The 19,568-nt window shown below is 36.9% G+C and overlaps 1 protein-coding gene across 2 annotated transcripts in view; it reads right to left on the bottom strand.

The window, feature by feature from the left end:
• Window positions 1-4,146: 4,146 nt before the first annotated feature.
• The window catches only part of Gm16527 (predicted gene, 16527), a 69,024-nt gene continuing 53,602 nt past the window's right edge, over window positions 4,147-19,568 (bottom strand). Inside the window, exons 2-5 of one of the 2 annotated variants that reach the window (NM_001370866.1) lie at window positions 12,375-12,597; window positions 11,126-11,195; window positions 9,157-9,328; window positions 4,147-4,743 (exon numbers count right to left, since the gene is read on the bottom strand). In NM_001370866.1, the coding sequence (NP_001357795.1) occupies window positions 4,147-4,743; window positions 9,157-9,328; window positions 11,126-11,195; window positions 12,375-12,597 (1,062 nt within the window). Of the gene's footprint in view, window positions 4,744-9,156; window positions 9,329-11,125; window positions 11,196-12,374; window positions 13,043-19,568 lie in introns of those variants that run through there. The other variant, XM_030252763.1, reaches the window with a different exon arrangement.

Raw genomic sequence — 19,568 nt, 5'->3', positions numbered from 1 at the left:
GGTCTTAGCATCAGTTTCCTTCAATTGTTGGGTGAAGCCTCTATGATGACAGTTATGCTAGGTTGCAGTCTACAAGTATAAGCAGAACATCATGAATAGTGTCAGAGGTGGGTTCCCTCCCGTGACATGGGTCTCAAGTAGGACCATTCATTGCTGAGCCATTCTCCCCAAATCCGCTCCATCTTTTACTCATGCACATCTTGTAGGCAGGACATATTTGTGGGTCTAAGCTTCCATGGTTGAGTTGGTGCCCCAATACATTCACTGGGAGTCTTGCCTGCTTACGGGAGAAGGCCAGATGAAAATAAATGCACAACATACTCAAAATTATGAGGCACAGTGAAAGCAAGGCTAAAAGAAAAAATCTGTAGAACTGCCTTCATAAAAAAATTTTTAGTGAGACAGCATATTAGTGACTTAACAGCACAGCTGGACTCTCTAAAACAAAAAGAAGCAAATACACATAAGAGGAGTGGACAGCAGGAAATAGTCAAACTAATGGCTGAAATCAGTAAAATGAAAACAAAGAGAATAGTACAAGAAGTCAATGAAATAAAGGGTAGGTTCTTTAGGAAAATGAACAAGATAGGCAAACCCTTAACAAAATTAACTAAAAGGCAGGGAAAAAATGTCCAAATTAATAAAATCAGAAATGAAAAGGGGAATATAGCCACAAACAGTGAGGAAATGCAAAGAATCATTAGGTCTTACTTTTAAAACCTGTCTGCCACAAAATTGGAAAATCTTAATGAAATGGACACATTTTCTTTTTAATCATTGATGTGTTTGGTACTAATGCAATCTATGTCAAAATATTTGAATTACTGAAACAGCAAAGGTTTCAGGATTCTCACTCTTTATTGCAATTTCTTATTTTGTTTTATTTTACTTTAGTGTTATCCCCTTTTATTAAACATAGATTCTTCTCCAATGCAATACATTCTAGACACAGTTTCCCTTTTCTCTACTCCCAGTTCCTTTTCATCTTTTCTCCAATATGAATCTACTCCCTTTTTGTCTCTCAATAGGAACAAAAAGCAAAACAAGCAAATATAAAATCCAAACAAAAACAAAAACAAAACAAAATAACCCAAAATAATAAAAAAACAGGCTTCTAAAAGATAACAAGCATAACATAACATATAATAAGATAAAACAAAAATCTTCACACTGAAGTTGGAAGAGTGAAAGCAATAGAAGTAAAATAGTCTCAAGACAAGAAACAAAAGTCAGGGAGTCACTCATTATTCATACACTTAGAAGTCCCATAAAAATACTGTACTGGGTCCTCTCTCTATGGATTACAGATATCAGGTATTGGTGAAATCTTAGAAATTTGTTAGTAGATAATTGTTGAGGTAAATAAGAAGAAATTCTCAAGTTGAAACCAAAATAATACTAATAAAATTTCTTGGAATGAGGATTGGATTTTAAAATAAATGCACAGAATCCACTTCAGCATGTTTAAGAAGGGAAAGCTGATTCATAAAAGGATCAAGATCAACTCAGGTAAAAGCAACCATATACAAACAGCATACTCATTGGTATCTCATAAAATTAAATATTTTTAATGCCTACCAAAGGAAATGCAAATTGGTTGTTAGGCAGTTGTGAGCTGATGAGGGTCTCATCAAACAGGGAAGCAAGTAGATTGGAGATTATCAGCTTACATAACTTCCTAGCTGTACAGTATTTATGTATGCTAATGACTTATTTTGAAAAAACTTGTTTCTATACCATCATGGATTAAGAATCATTGGTTAGCACTGGATGATGTTCACCTAATTACCTTAAAGTTTGGTTTTATTAAAATACAAATAAAGATCACATATTTACCTACAGGTAATATTTGCAGTTTAGATATTTAACTTCTCCACAATAAAGGAAAGATTACTCTTAAGAGAATGTAAATTGCCTTAGCTGAGGAGGAGGGCAATGAGTAGGAAGACCAGCACTCTCAATTAATCTGAACCCCTAAGATCTCTCAAACACTAGACCACCAACCAGGCAGCAGAGGACTGCCAGGTCTTTGTTCAATCAGAGATGATACACTTAACCCTGGAGAGACTGGAGACCCCAGGGAGTTTAGAGGTCAGGAGGGGTAGAGTATGGGGGGTGGGGACATCCTCATAGAAACAGGGGGTGGAACAGAGGTATGGGATGTGGAACACTGGGAAGGTAGACTTGGGGGCGAGTGTGGATAAAATCTGGAATGCAAAAAACTTAATTAATTAATTAATTGGGAAGAATAAGTAAATAAAAAGTATATAAATTTCCAAAGATATAAAGTAAAAAAGGGTTTAATTTATATTGAGCATATGGAATTAAGGTATAGACAACATATAACTGCAAACCTTGCTAAAGTAGTGTTCACTCCATACAACTTTATTTACAATTTTTCTCTCTTAAACATTCTCTTCTCTATCCCCCCATTCTTTTTTTTAACTTACTTTTATTTGTAATCCATTTTTTGCACTACATATTCCATTCCCTTCCCCTCCCCTCCTCTCCCACCCTCCAACAGTTCCACATCCCACACCTCCTCCCCACCACACCCTGTCTCCACTTGCATGCTCCCACACTCCCTAAACTCCCTGGGGCCTCTAGTCTCTTGAGGGTTAGGTGCATCATCTCTGAATGAACATAGACCTGGAAGTCCTCTAATGTATGTGTGTTGAGGGTCTCATATCAGCTGGTGTATGCTGTCTGTTTGGTGGTTCAGTATTTGAATGATCTCAGGGGTCCAGATTAACTAAGACTGCTCCACTCCTAAAGGATCGCCCTTCTCCTCAAATTCTTTCAGCCTTCCCTAATTCAACGACAGGGGTTAGTTGCTTCTGTCAATTGGTTGTGTACAAATCTGCATCTGACTCAGCTGCTTGTTGGGTTTCTCAGAGGGCAGTCATGTAGGTCCCTTTTTGTGAACACTCCATAGCCTCAATGATAGTGTCAGGCCTTGGGACCTCCCCTTGACCTGGATCCCACTTTGGGCCTGTCACTGGACCTTCTTTTCCTCAGGCTCCTCTCCATTTCTATTCCTGTAATTCTTTCAGATAGAAACAATTATGGGTCAGAGGTGTGACTGTGGAATTGCAAGCCCACAGTCACACAGATGTCCTGCCTTCCTGCTGGAGGTGGGCATCCTGGGTGAGGTAACTCAAACTCAAAAGGACATGCATGGTATGTACTCACTAATAAGTGGATATTAGCAAAAACAAAAACAAAAGAACAAAAAACAAAAACAAAAAACCAAAAAAAACTCCACAATATACACAAAAAAAAGAAAAGAAAAGAAAAGAAAAGAGAGGAGAGGAGAGGAGAGGAGAGGAGAGGAGAGGAGAGGAGAGGAGAGGAGAGGAGAGGAGAGGAGAGAAGAGAAGAGAAGAGAAGAGAAGAGAAGAGAAGAGAAGAGAAGAGAAGAGAAGAGAAGAGAAAGAAGAGAAGAGAAGAGAAGAGAAGAGAAGAGAAGAGAAGAGAAGAGAAGAGAAGAGAAGAGAAGAGAAGAGAAGAGAAGAGAAGAGAAGAGAAGAGAAGAATCCACAAGGTACAGTCCACAGAATTCAAAAGGCTCAACAAGCTAAAGTGCCCAAGTGAGGACCCCTCAGTCCCACTTGAGAGAGGGAGAAGAAAGCAATCATAAGAGGGTAGGAAAGGAGGGACTTGGGAGGGAAAGTGGATGGGAAGGGGAAGACCTGATCTGGTATTGGGCAAGGGGAAAGGGCCTGCACAAAGACTGTAAACAGGCAACCTCAGGAAATAGGAGGTTGGGGGATAACTGCCCCCAGAATGCACCAGAGACCTGGGAGGTGAGACACTCCCAGAACTCATAGGAAGGGACCTTTGATGAAATATCACTTGTTTCTTATCACAGCCTGAGAACTGCCTTGGTTATTTGCATATAAACAGATTTTAATGCTGAACTAGTATTTTTTGAATTCCTAGAGATTACCCATGAAAATATAATACATAACAGTAATGGGAATAATAAGTGAATATCTCCATTTTATCAGCAACTAACACTGGGAAAATTAAATATATTTCTCAAATATATGCAATGATCTTTATGCTAAATTAAATGTGGATTAAATATAATTCCAATTATAATCATGCTTACTAAACTTTAAATTACCTACATGCATGCTTGACTTATAAGTTTTTTTCTAACCAACTGATATACTTATCTCTTATTGTTAATCCTACATGTAAATTGTATGGCTCTGTAATGAGTGATATGGCTCCATGTATCCCTTCTTCTAGGTGGTCATGAGTAACTTGAACCCCAACATTTCTAAGCCATGTGATATAAATAAGACCATCATCTCTTAGAAAGTCATGTTCACAAGTGAGGATGTACGTTAATGGCAAACTCTGTAACTGGGAGTCATTGACTAGCAAAGGGGATAGCCTGCTATCCACAAGTGCTGGATAGAAAACATTTAGCTTTCCAAGAGTGGGCTCAGTATAAACATAGTTCTTTTTATACTTCTCAGGAAGGAAGTCACTCCAGTTAACAAAGTTAAACAGGTGTCTTGATCCTTTGGGCATGTGTTCATTTCTCTTCATAGCCTGGGGCAGTGCTGTGTCTTCAGTCACATATAGGCATGCCAACTTCATTGCTGTCTCCCTTGAAAGAAAGGGACCATATTCATAGTCTCGATGAGATGGCATCAAGGTGTCGATAAACTGTAGTCCAGGATATAGCAAGGCTTGTGCCTTAATTTTGTGTTCTGAATTATTCTGGAGCTGTAAATATAAAAATAATACTCAATGATTTTTACACAGAAGGGATGCATATTTGCATCAATAACCCAGGGTAAATAAATTCATAACTTTTAAACACCAGCAATTATTTTTACAATATTCACTCATTGATTTAGAGATGTGAGGTTGTATCATTCCACATTCATCAACGTGAAAATATTATATGCTCTCCTACCCATGCAGTTATTCACAGTAAGGTAATAACCAAACATGATCAAGGGAGTCCCAGAGATGATGATAGCATAACTATATCTCAAACTACTTTTTAAAATTTGAGTTTTTGAATGTTTTGTTTTGCTGTGGTGGTAGTCATGGTGGTGGTCATGATGTGTGTGTGTGTGTGTGTGTGTGTGTGTGTGTGTGCTCATTAAAGCACAAAGGCCAGGGATTATTAGCCTTTGACCAGCATCTGATGCTATGTTTTTATCAATAGCATTCCTCTAAATGCCTGGCCATGCTCCTGGCAAGGAAAACAATTCAAATATGATCCTACATTTACAAAAATGCAGGATGATATGTAAAAGTCAAAAACAGTAGGAAAAGGTAAGGAATGCTTTGTGTATACAGCCTCTGTCTTTACCAGAAATGGAAATTGTCCTGAGTTTGCAGGTGTAAGAAGACTCCTTTTCCTTCCATTTTCTAGTTATGCACACTGCAGGAGAGAAGATGTAGTGGGTCACTAATGTTCATTACTCAGGCAGCACATGTGCTTATGTAGCATCACCATATTCACAAAACTCTGTCTCTGTAGCCCTCCACAGGGAATCTCAGGATCCAGTTAGAGTTCTCAAGGCCACGCCCTCATTAAAGAAGTTGAGTTGAATAAAATGGAAGAATTAGTTAACATCTCCATAGCACATAAGGAAAAGCAACTGACCAATCCCAAAATATGCACCCACACAATAGAAGCAAAGTTCTATATGATAAAGAATGAATTTCTTAAGAGAATCTATTTTGTTTTTTATAAAATAAAATCTAAAATTTAAATTTTAATGAGATTATATTAAAAAGAATCTCTTCCATATATTCATTTGTACATTCAAATGATAAGAAATTTGTGCAGACAGGCATATTTTTAGGCAAATTTTCTGCCTTATGTAATCTATATATGAGTGTCTATGGAAAGGAACAGCAAAAGTGCAGTCTCAGACCCATCTATGACTGCAGCTCAAACCCATATATACCTGGTTATTTTAAATAAATTAACATGAAATGACATTAAATATTTATATCTTCAGTCATGTTAGCCAAATTTCAAGTCAGCCATGACATTGTATGACTAATGACTTGCTTTTTTGGTGGTGTTAGAGGTGTCTTGATCTAAAGGGAATGCAGTATATCAGAAGATCAGAGAATAGACAGCATGTTACCTAGTCCTGCAGTTTCACAGAACTCCAGGGTTAGTAAGTCAGCTTACTTGAAAACAGATAAAAACTGAATGAGGAATGTATTGATTTCTACACGTTTGTGCATAATATGAGCACGAATCAGCATATATCCAGACACTCACAGGCACATGTGTACATAGTTATAGGAAAACAAAAAGAGAAATCAAGTGAAAAGCAACACACGTTAGAAAAATGGGCAAGAATGGGCTTTCTGAGACATGTTTCTTATACGTAGCAAAATGCTGGAGCTTGTTTGCCTATCTAGTGTGTTAGTTTGTCTTCTTTATTTCTTCAATTTTTATTAGATATTTTCTTCCTTTACATTTCAAATGCTATCCCAAAAGTCACCTACACCCTCACCCTGCCCTTCTCCCTTACCCACCCACTCCCACTTCTTGGCCCTGGCATTCTCCTATACTGCAGCTTATAAACTTTGCAAGACCAAGAGACCTCTCTTCCCAATGATGGCCAACTAGGCCATCTTCTTCTACATATGCACTGCAGCTAGAGACATGAGCTCTGGGGGTACTGGTTAGTTCATATTTTTGTTCCTCCTATAGGGTTGCAGACCCCTTCAGCTCCTTGGGTACTTTCTCTAGCTCCTCCATTGGGGTCCCTGTGTTCCATCCAATAGGTGATTGTGAGCATCCACTTCTGTATTTCCCAGGCACTGGCATAGCCTCACAAGAGACAGCTATATCAGTGTCCTTTCAACAAAATCTTGCATATGTGAATTGATCCATTCTTATCTCCTTGTACAAAGTTCAAGTCTAAGTGGATCAAAACTCCACTAAAAACCAGAGACACTGAGATTTATAGGGAAGAAAGTGGGGAAAAGCCTCAAAGACATGGGCACAGGGGTAAAATTCCTAAACAGAACAGCAATGGCTTGTGCTGTAAGATCAAGAATCAATGAATAGAACCTCATAAAATTGCAAAGCTTCTGTAAGGCAAAAGATACCGTCAATAAGACAAAAAGGCCACCAACAGATTGGGAAAGGATTTTTACCAATCCTAAATCTCATAGGGGACTAATATCCAATATATACAAAGAGCTCAAGAAGCCTCACTCCAGAGCTAAACAAAGAATTCTCAACTGAGGAATACGGAAGGGCTGAGAAGCACTTGAAAAAAAAGAAAAATGTTCAACATCCTTAATCGTCAGGGAAATGCAAATCAAAACAACCTTGAGATTCCACCTCACACCAGTCAGAATGGCTAAAACCAAAAATTCAGGTGACAGCAGATGCTGGCGAGGATGAGGAGAAAGAGGAACACTCCTCCATTGCTGGTGGGATTGCAAGCTTGTACAACCACTCTGTAAATCAGTCTTGTGGTTCCTCAGAAAGTTGGACATAGTACTACCAGAAGATCCAGAAATACCTCTCCTGGGCATATATCCAGAAGATGTTCCAACTGGTAATAAAGACACATGCTCCACTATATTCATAGCAGCCTTATAATAGCCAGAAGCTGGAAAGAACCCAGATTTCCCTCAACAGAGGATTGGATTCAGAAAATGTAGTACATTTACACAATGGAGTACTACTCAGCTATTAAAAGCAATGAATTTATGAAATTCTTGAGCAAATGGATGGACCTGGAGGGCATCATCCTGAGTGAGGTAACCCAATCACAAAGGCAGTCACCTGATATGCACTCACTGATAAGTGGATATTAGCCCAGAAACTTAGAATACCCAAGATACAATTTGCAAGACACAAGAAAATCAAGAAGAAGGAAGACCAATGTGTGGATACTTAATTCCTTCTTAGAATAGGGAACAAAATACCATGGAAGGAGTTACAGAGACAAAGTTTGGAGCTAAGACAAAAGGATGGATCATCCAGAGACTACTTGACCCAGGGATCCATCCCATAATCAGCCACCAAATGTAGTTTGTCTTTTTATAGGTGAGTTGAGTCCAGTACGAGATGTGGAACAAACAGAGGGAAGAGGGAAGGGAATAAAATCTGGAGTTTATTCTAAAGAAAGAAAAAGGAAAAAAATGGACTTTTTTTTTTTTGAAGAGTTCAAATTTTCCCAAGCTTTAAATCAAAAGAACAAAAGAAATGCCAGTAAATTAAGAGCTTAAACTTTAAGCCTGAAAGGAAAAAACTAAGGAAAAGTGGAATTCAACTTTTACTATTCCTGAGCAGTCCTGAAACACTTGGTACCTTTTTCAATACCGATCATATTAAAACTACTAAACTTTTACAATACGAATATCTGTCTGTACCTCATACTTTGGATTCAAATACACTGAAACACTTCCAGAATATCACATTAAAGAATCTCCCAGAGATCCTCTGGTAACCAGGACATCCAGCTCAGGGATTTTTTCGTAAAATAGTAATTATGGAAAACTTCACGTTGCCTGAATTAATCTATGACTGTGGAACAGTCCTGGGAGCAGCTACAGAAGTATCAGTCTCAGTCACTCAGCTGGATAACAAGACTCCCCTATCCAAAAGTATCTGAAATTGAAGGGTGTAGAAATGAATCTATATGAGACCTCTGCTTTTCACATTTTCCAACAGGCCTTTGTGGGTCACACCAGCCCTTTGTAGTTATCACAATGGAATATATATGTAGTATTAAATTCTACAGATACAGAGACAAATTTGTCTAACTTCATGTCTACCAGTTCAGTGGAGGGAAATCACTTCAGTTGAATAGCTAAGCCATGTCTCCTCAACCAGAAAAAGCTTCATTCCAGCAAAGATGTGATCGGACTATCAAACGTTGTCTTAAAGTGTTTGAATTATTTCTAAATTTGTCTTGTAGGCTACCTCATAGAATTTCATTAGCTATTTCAAAGAAATGTAGAGTCAGGTAGAAAAAAGGGTAGAACAAAGTTTGCTTGTGGTACCTGGTACAGTGGGTAAAGTGAGATATACAGAATAAAAGCAAGCAAGGAGAAAGTCTGTTAGCCCAGGAGCAGCAGTGGTCTCAGAGTGACAGCATCAGGACCGAATAGCCAAACATCTTCGTCAACACAACATACCATTTGAGTTGCTGCTGTTGCCAGTGTACCTCCAGAACTGTCTTCAGAAATACAAATGCGAGTGGGATCTACTCCATACTTTGTAACAATTGTGTCCTGGAGAAAGTACTTTATCACAAGAACACAATCTTCAAGTGCAGCTGGGAATGGATACTGAGGAGCAAGCCTGTAGCTTCAAAGAAAAATCAAACAAAGAAAGCACCATGATTAAACCTATACATACAATGATCTCTCAGCTTCACCAACAGATATATTAATAAAATTTTGTTCTTACTTTGAACCTTCAATTTCATCAATAAACCTGGACTTACTAATAGCTCCGGTTTTAAAACAAGAAACAGATTCTGATTTAAAGGGTTTCAACTACTGGTCCTATGGTAGGATGACTGAGAGAGGATGAATCTTTACCCTCATAAACTCTGTAGGATTCACCATGCCCTCAGTGAAGTTTGTGACTTAAAAGCACTTCATGATTATTATAGAAGTCCACAGAAAATGTAAAATTGGAGAATATGGTATCTGATTAAAAATAGGTACCATCATTTACCTTCATTTAAAAATTTAAGTCAGGCCAGGTGTGGTGGCCCATGCCTTTAATTCCAGCACTTGGGAGGCAGAGGCAGGCGAATTTCTGACTTTGAGGCCAGCCTGGTCTACAGAGTGAGTTCCAGGACAGCCAAAGCTTCTTAGAGAAACCCTGTCTCAAAAAATCCAAAAACAACAACAAAAAAACAAACAAACAAAAACCAGAGAGAATTTGTCAGAATTCTATAAAAATGAAGAATTTTATATAACTACCCTAAGAATTTGAATCAATATGAGAATAATATCACTTAATTAGTTAATAATTATTTAATTATAGAATAATATACAGTATTTCTATATTTAAGTATATCTTAATATTATATAAGTATACTAATGGATCTTACCAAAATACTATAAGTTAATTATTGAGACAAAATATTATTGTATCTTGTATTCTGTGTGTGTGTGTGTGTGTGTATGTGTGTGTGTTCTGCTATAGGAGCACACCTCAATTAGACTGTCTTATTATCTTCCTCTATAATTTTAAACCTTTAGAATTATTCAGTTATTTATATACCAATATAAGCAATGTTATTTAGATGGTCATTGCTTTGTATTTCAAATAGAGCCTAAATGTTTTAACATAGCACTAAAAATAAAGTAAATTTTAAAATATGAATATATATACCAAGGTAAGTAAGTACAAGTACTAAAGAAATATAGATTTATTAAAGTAAATTCAACATAATACATCATTTTAAAAGATTGCATAGAATGATAACGTGGTAGACTTGGTTGAAATGACAAGAGTAAAGATAGACCATCCTTAAGATTGTAAGTCATTTATTTCTTAAAAAACAATAATTATTCTGATTACTTCAACGAATGGTTATGAGGACATCACTGATTGCTTCAGTATTTTTACTTGATTCTATTACATTTGTAGCCAAGAAATTTCTCTTAGTATATTCAGATATGTCCATAATTGTGAAATTTCTGTACTATCTAGTTGGCAGGAAAGATTTACCCTCGTGATGAAGGTTTCATATATATTGAGTAAGCCCAGTACAAATTAAAGTAATGGGCACCTTCCTGTCTTTGGTGTGTGGTAAAAAATTCTGGCCGAAGTCATGATATATGAAAATTATTATTTGGGGAACACTTAAAATATTTATATAGTACCAACATTTGTCATCTAATATTACTAAATCAGTGGATAATTCTAACCTACATTGTTCTTATTAGTAGCTCAAATAAAACACATCCCAAGACTGTTGTGGCTATATTTTCTAGATAAGAAAAAAGTAATTTAAACATTAACATCAGAACATGGATCCAGACTTTTTTTTTTTTTTTTTTTTTTGGAGGTTTAGTTGACTTGTTTTCTAAACTAAGCCTATTCTGGGAAGACTATGACCATAGCATGAAAATTACGTTTTCTTACTCTATTCCCACAACAACAGCATCAAGCTTGTTTGCTGTCCATCGGTTCAGGTAGTCATAGGGAAGCATCTCTGAAATGAGAAAGATAAAAACACAACTGTGCTTGGTGGATTATCCAGCAGTGGAAACACTAAGAATGGCTACAAAAATGTGAACTGTGATGAACTGATGATAACTCTAAGAATTAATCATGTAACACCCATATATTTTTTGTAGTCACTATAGTTAGGCAAAATCTGGTTGGTCACAATGGGAGAACCTTGTTGTATTTGCTAGCCTACTTTGGGATAAACAGAACAATTTCTCCACTTTCAAGGTATTGCTCCATTGAAGAGATGACATTGGTGTAGATAGGTCCCCATGCATTACACTCTGCTTCTCTCTGAGTCAGTTTTGTGTGGAGAAGCCTTTTGATTAAGCAAAACTGATAGAAACTATATCAGGCAATATTGCACTCATGATGACCCATTAGCAGGAACTATGTGCATAGTAAAAATGCTTGATTACCAATAGGTACATTGTTTTCCATGGTCTTTGGTTGAATACTTTATTTCTCAAGAGAGAAAAAAGTTATGCCTTGACTCTGTAACTCCTTGATAGTATATTTCCTACAACTGTGGTTAGAAAAAGTTGAGCTTAACCAGAATTTTTATTTTCGTAAATTCAGATTTTTGCCATAATTACTGTTTTAAGACTTTCTTATTTCTAATTTTGTACATTTTAACTTTTTAAAAATATTTGATATTATAATGCAATTACATAATTTCTCTTTTACTTTTCTCCTTCTGAAGTCTCCCAAATACCTCTCTTTTCTCTCTTTCAAATTCATGATCATTTTAATTGTTGTTACATGCATATTTTTGTATGTATATACCTACATATAGTTCTAAATATAACCTGCTTAATCTGTATAATGTTACTAACAATTTGATATTGGATAACCAATTGGTGTGCTCTTCTCTGTTACATACTCACAAGGAAGAAGATAAAAAGAAGGCTAAAATTTGTGGTTAACACCTGAGCAGAAAGCTACGTCAAAATTCCTTCTACACATAAATGGAAACCAATTCACTTGGAGCGTTAAATGGTCTTCATTATATAAACACAAACATAATGACTGCTATTAAGTGCTCAAGGGAAGAAGGAACTCATTGCAGTAAAAACTGTGGTAAGGCCACGAGAAGCAAAAGCTCACTTCAGAATAGCTAGATGCAATGTAATTAATTCTTATGTCAAAAAAACAAACTTACTGCAGCTTCCTAGGGTAAAGGCACCACCATGAATATAAATGACAGCTGGTCTCTGCCTTTCAGATTTCCTTTTGGGTAAATACAGGCGAACAGGGATGTCACTGAAGTCTGTGTCAATCACTGTGATGTTTTCATCTGAAACTGGTTTTGTCAGCTGCATTCTCACAAATAAGGACAAAAATTCTTCATATTTCATAAGACCAATGTTTTCAAGTATTTTCCCCTATGGAAACAAAAATGTAAACATTGAATACTTTGATTTTTATCAAATGTATATACAGATGCAGTGTAAAACGAGTAAGTAATATGAAGATTCCATATGCATGTACATTTCTCCTCTTGATTAAGGGATTCCCAAAAAGAGGAGGTAGACTATAAATGCCCTAAACTTGAGGATGAATTCTAAAATCAGCCTTCTGGACCTTATAGGATGCTGTACTTGTGACCTCACATCTGCTGTGACTGCCTGACAGAAATTATGGCAGTCAACTTTCCAGTAAGTAGGAGTGAGTGACTCAGTAGGACCTTTCCATGCTAAGGAGCAATTAGCTAGTAGAAAACAGAGTCATTTTCCTGTGGGTGTTTGATTCTTAATAGATTACTCTGCCACTTGTAGATGGCCTTTATCCACGCACATAGGGACAACTTGAACTGGACTCACCCTCCCCCCATCCCTTTTTAACATGAAATTGAAAGGGAGATATGGTGTGGTAGAAATCTGAAGAATTTGGATGGGGAGATTGGAGGGTAGATTTGATTGTAAAGCATTGTACATATATATATAAGATTCTCAAATAATACATATTAAAATATCATTAGACAAGCTCAAAGACAAATTAATAAAGAAAATATTTAGAGTAAATAAGAGCTATTATGTTTAATTCAGAAACAACATTGATTGGATTATTAGGAATTATATAGATGCAAAGAAAAAAAGAAAAAGAGAACTAGAGGTATCTCAATATGGTTACCCATATAAGAACTATATGAGATTGGTCCCACCAGCTTTTCCTCCAAGGCATGGCAGGGGGGGGACTCTGAAGTCCCACGATAACTATAGGAACTATGCACATTCAACGTTTTCTGGGAGAGGTGGTGCCATTTTCTTCAGTGATATAAACACTGATAATTTACCCTTCTATTAAGTAATCTCATGCAATATTCCAATATAAAACTCATCAAACCCAGGTAACCTCACAAAAAGAAGGTATGACTGTAAAGGTATGACTTATTCAGAGGGTTCCAGCAGAAGGAATGTCATGAATTAGAGGAAAGTATCATATAAATGTATGAAACTGTCAAACAATTTATAAAATATTGATTTTATTCTTGACTTCTCCGCAGACCCAGTTATCATTAAGCAATGTGCTACTTAGTTTTCACAAGCTTGTTTACCTTCTGTAGTTACTATTATTGTTGATATGCTCCTTTATTACTTTTTGACCCAATAGGATTCAGTGTTAATTTAACTATACGGTATTAAGTGAAATTTGCTTTTTATCCTGATATGTGGTAGATTTTGGAGGAAGTGACATGGGGTGTTGAAAAGAAAATGTATTCTTTTAGGTTGGGGTGGGATACTCTGTAGATGTCTTTTGGATTCATTTGATTTATGAAGTCATTTAACATCAGAATTTCTCTGTTTAATTTTGTGTGAGTTACCTGTATATTAATAGAGTAAGGTGCTGAAGCCACCCACTATCACTGGACTAGGGTGAGTCAATCTATACTTTTTAGATGAAATAGCAATTCTTTTAGGAAACTGTGTGCCCCTGTTTGTGACATAAATCTTTAGAAATATAACAGTCTCATGATTAACTTTTCCTTTAATGAGTATGAAAAACTAGTTTTGTCTTGAAATCCATTTTCCAGGGATTAGAATAGCCATGTATACTTGTTTCTTGGTTGCATTTGTTCAGAATACCTTTTTAAATCTTTTTGCCCTAAGGAGTATCTATTGTTTCTGCTGTGGTGTGTTTCTTGGAGGAAGCCAAGGGTTGGATCTTGTTTTCTAATCCCATTTGATTATGTGTTTTACAACCTGTCTGTTAATCTGTTGGAGAATTGACACTATATTAAGAGTTCTTAGTTTGCTTGGTTGGGCCTTAGCAGGAAAGGATGTGCTTAGTCCTTCTGGGTCTTGATGCCTGTCACAGGCTGGGGTGATACTGGAGGAGGAATCTTTCCCTGTCCCCAGAGAAGGGGAGGGATAATACAAGGAAAAATTTGTAATGGCAGGACTGGGAGGAGAGGGGGGAATAGGTGCTTCATTCAGGATGTAAAGTGAATAAATAAATTAATGCGTGGGAAAGAATTTTAGTTCTTGTCATTTTATTGTGGTGATGTTTTCTTAGACCTCTTTAAATTAACTGTCAAGGAATCATTTATTTATTCATTGTGCTTTCTTGGATTTATTTAGCTTTCTCTTTAAAGCAAAATTTTCTTTCTGTTGCCATCTTTAGAGCAGGTTTAGTAGTCTCATATACCCCTTAAATCATGGAAAGCTTTTCTTTCTTTTTCAGTTATGACTGGTGTAATAGTTTGGGTTAGCATCTATGATATTTTAGAATTGGTAGAATATAAGTTTAGGGCCTTTGGTTTATAAACTCTGTTGTAAAAGCCTGGTGCTATTCTGATAGATGTCTTTATATGTGGCTTGTATTTGTTTATTTGTTTGTTGTTTGTTTGTTTGTTCATAGCATTCAATATACTTTCTTTGTTTTATAAATATACTGTTTTATTGTATGACATGTAGAACTTCTTTTGCTGTCCTATTTATTAATCCATATAATTGTACAGATTCAATTCAATTCCCATCAAAATTCCAACACAATTCTTCACAAATGTGAAAAAAATTTTTTTCAATTTCATATGGAAAAACACAAAACCCAGGATAGCCAAAACACTCTTGAACAACGAAAGAACTTCTGTTGGAATCATTATCCCTGACCTCCAGCTGTACTACAGAGCAGTAGTGATAAGTGATAGAGGCATGCAGATCTGAGGACAATGTCAAGCTACAGAACAAGGTCCAGGTCAGCCAAACTTAGGTAGTAAAGGAGTTGAAAAACAGAGGGCTGGTAATAATGTAATAGAACAAGGGAGTGTGTTCCAGCCCCAGCAAGCAGCAGAACCTGGTTACTTTTTGCCATGTTGCTCTGGCTTTATAGTGAAGAGTCAAAGAGACTACTTGGACAATTGATGTTTGTTACCAAGAACTAAAAACTTAATGGTGATTATGAAGAGAACAACATCACTAAAGCAAAATCTTCTGGGAAATGCTTTCTGAGCACACAAAAAAACAGTTCCAGAGATATTCAAGATTTTAGGTCATGCTGCAGCTGGAATTGGTAATGTAAAAAAATTACCTAAGTGTTTATGGTTTTGAAGGATAAAGGGTTCAGGAAGAGCAGCAGAGGGTTGGCACTGTGAGAGACAAGGGAAGGCCATTGTTGAAGATACAGCCTCCTTTTCAGTTGATGGCCCAGGACTTAAGGGGTCATGCAAAGAAGTAGAAGCTTGGTAACATAACAAAAGCCTTTGAGAGGCTATTGGTAAAGCCTAGTTGCAATGAAGGCTTCATTGTATAGGAGGTGCCAGTACTGTGGGATGTTCACCAAGAACAGCATCAGCACTGGAGTAGAGTCAAACAGGCCTAGAGTGATACAGAAGGCAGAGCTGGAGACGTGACCCCAGCCTTTTTGAGAAGCCCAGAAGTTCATATTTGCATCCTAGGTATTAAAAGAAGAAGCTGTAAAGTAGAATTTACCTTAGAAACCTCAACAGGTTAGAGATGTCAGAGCTGTGGGATACCAGCTGAGGAGCTGAGCTGCCAACAGGGAATGGAACTAGCCCAGGAGAAAAAAGGCTGTTGCAATCAACAAAGATAAAAGGAATTGGAGATCTGAAGAGTACTTTGACATCAGACAAAGAGATGCATAGTTTAGACTTTCCCCTAGCTAGTTATTAGTTTTGTTTGGTCCAGTATTTCTTCACTATGATATTTTGGAATGGTAATGTATATCCTGGAATATTTAGGGTCTATTTTTTGATTGAATGAATCTCAGAAATAACTAAACTTTGGACTTTTAACATTGTTGAGACTTCAGTAGACTAGGGAGACTTTGGAACTTGGACTAAATGTAATTTTATTATGCTATGGTTAGGTATGGCCCCTATAGATCATGTGTTTAATCAAGTCTATAGTGGCCAGAAAGTAAAATGTGGTAGTTTGAATATACTTGGTCCAGGCAGTAGCATTACTAGGAGGTGTGGCCTTGCTGAAGGAAGTGTGTTACTGTGGAAATGGGCAATGAGAGCCTCCTCCTAACCAGGTGGAAGTCCTCTGTTTGCCTTTGGAACAAAATGTAGAACTCTCAGCTCCTCCAGTAACATATCTGCCTGCCTGGACACTGTCAACCTTCCTAGTATGATTAAAATGAACTGAACCTCTGAACCTGTAAAATACTCCAAATTTATTGTCTTTTATAAGATTGGCCTTAGTCATGGTGTCTCTTAAAAGGAATAAAACCTAATTAAGATACAACTTAGCACTTTTCTTATTTTGATAATTAGTTGCATCATTTACTAGTACTAAGGAAAGGAAATAAAAGGACATGTAATAATTTCCTAATGTTTTAAAAGTCATGCTAGCAATCAAACACAGGTCCTCTGTAAGGGACCAAATGATCTTAAGTGCTGAGCCATCTCTCCCTGATAACTTAATGGACATTTTGGACACAGAGTAAAGAAATACAAGTTTTAGAGGTCTATAATGCAAAGAAAAAATTGTACACACATTTAATTTTTTTTAATTTTACAGTTATTAAAAATTGTATTTAAAACAAGAGTTAACAGTTGTTAGTTAATTGCTCTGTTTATGAACTAAGTGTTTTACTTACTCTCTGCACTTCATTTTAGAAGTAGAAATAACAGTGATCTCTTCAAAGTGAACACAAAAGTTTAAAAACTTAATTGAAGTAATGAGCCACTAGTAAATAACTTAGTGGCTTTTAATATAGTCATTGCATGCTAAAATATCAATTTTAGGGCCCATAGACTCCTGAACTGGAGCTGACCTAGTAGACCTCTTCCTGAAGACTAGATTACATGGGATAAGAAGACATCATGCAAGCTTCCAAAAAGAGAGGGAACTCACATTCCTGCCTAGATTTGATTACTATGAACCATGTCAATAACCAGCATGTCATTATTATCCTAAATGTGAAACAGTGTCAAATATATCTTAGTGGTAACCAACAGCTCTCTAGTTGGATTTAAGACCTTCTTAACAAGAAGGAAGCCATGCACAGTATTGAAAAATCTAACTACTCAGTGACAGTGAATTCATGGATATTGGAGAAGTATCTACAACCACTAATTTATTAAATAAGCATAACCCCAACAAACACACACACACACTATATATATATATATATATATATATATATAGAGAGAGAGAGAGAGAGAGAGAGAGAGAAAGAGAGAGAGAGAGAGAGAGAGAGAGAGAGAGAGAGAGAGAGAGAGAGAGAGAAGTGTAATATCCAATGCTTGTCAAGGAAATTTTACTTATTGCAACAGGCAGAAACCACTTTAGAAAACCACAACCAATGTAAATGGAGAGTTTTAGAGCCCAGTTCCAAAGGATACATGTACAAAATACTCCCAACTTAAGCTCATGGAACATTTCAGAAGGGCTGATGTAAAGATTGTAAAAGCCAGAGGATCAGGGAACTTTGCTGTGAGATTGTGACTCCTACTGATATCAGAAGCTACACCCATGAAGTCTGATCAACATGATAGATCAAACTGGAGCTGAACAAGGATGATAGCAATGCATATACTAAAAATTAACAGGGAAAATGCCATGATGCTTCAGATCTATCCCAAAACTGTAGATAATAAAAGAGCTGGAATCTGGAGAGATGGCCTTCCCCAGCGAAGAACAAACTAATTGGCCTTCCAGTGACAAACTGCCCTAAAAAACATATGATGGGGAGCATTATAATGAACGAACAGTTTCAATATAGGAATATGTTTATACATAAATATGTACACATACAAAACAATAAATAAATAAATAAATAAATAAATAAATAAATAAATAACCATGAATTTGAAGGAGAATGTTAAGGGATATATTGGAGGATTTAGAGGGAGGAAAAGAAAAGGAATAATATTGTCATTAATTAAAATTTGAAAAAAGTTTCATTGGTAAACATATCCACAAAGATTTTTTAATCAATAAAATTTGTCACTTTGATGGAGGGCTCTGACCCCAGGACTCAGGTGTGTTCGCTATCTTGTATCCTGGGTCTCTCAGAGACCAGTCTGCACAGGAGAGTGCATGGACCACAGAACCAACAGAGCTTCTTGGACAAGGTCGCTTCGGGCCTTCATCCTCAGCCAGGAGGCAGAGCTGAGACCCAGATCTCAGTGCACCTTCCCCACCAGAGGAGGGTCAGCCTCCAGGGAGTGCTCTGACCCCAGGACTTGGGACTCAGTTGTGATAGCCATTTTCTTTCCTGGGTCTCTCTGAGGCTGGTCTGCCCAGGAGAGGCACAGGCTGCAGAAGCAACAGAGCTTCTTGGAGAGGGTCCTTGGGGCCTTCATCCTCAGCCAGAAGACAGAGCTGACACTCAGACCTCTGTGTACCTTCCCTGCCAGAGGAGAGCTTGCCTGCAGAGAGTGATCTGACCTCTGGGAATGCTGATAGAGACAAACAGAATCACAGGAGGAATAAGCTCCAACCAAAGACAGCTAGAACATCTAACACCAGAGGTTACCAGATAGTGAAAGGTAAATGTAAGAATCTTACTAACAGAAAACAAGACCAGTCGGCATCATCAGAACCCAGTACCCCCACCACAGTGAGTCCTGGATACCCCAATACCCAAAAAGCAAGATTCAGATTTAAAATCATATCTCATGATGCTGATAGAGGATTTTAAGAAGGGAATTAATAACTCACTTAAAGAAATATAGGAGAACCCTGATAAATATGTAGAAGTCTTTAAAGAGGAAACACAAAAATCCCTTAAAGAACTACAGGAAAACACAACTAAACAGGTGATGGAAGTAAACAAAACCATCCAAGATCTAAAAATGGAAGTAGAAACAATAAAGAAATCACAAAGGGAGACAACTCTGGAGATAGTAATCCTAGGAAAAAAATGAGGAACCATAGATACAAGC

The sequence above is a fragment of the Mus musculus genome, chromosome 3, assembly GCF_000001635.26.
Source record: "Mus musculus strain C57BL/6J chromosome 3, GRCm38.p6 C57BL/6J".
NCBI classification, from domain to species: Eukaryota; Metazoa; Chordata; class Mammalia; order Rodentia; family Muridae; genus Mus; species Mus musculus.
This window is presented reverse-complemented; position numbering and strand designations above follow the sequence as displayed.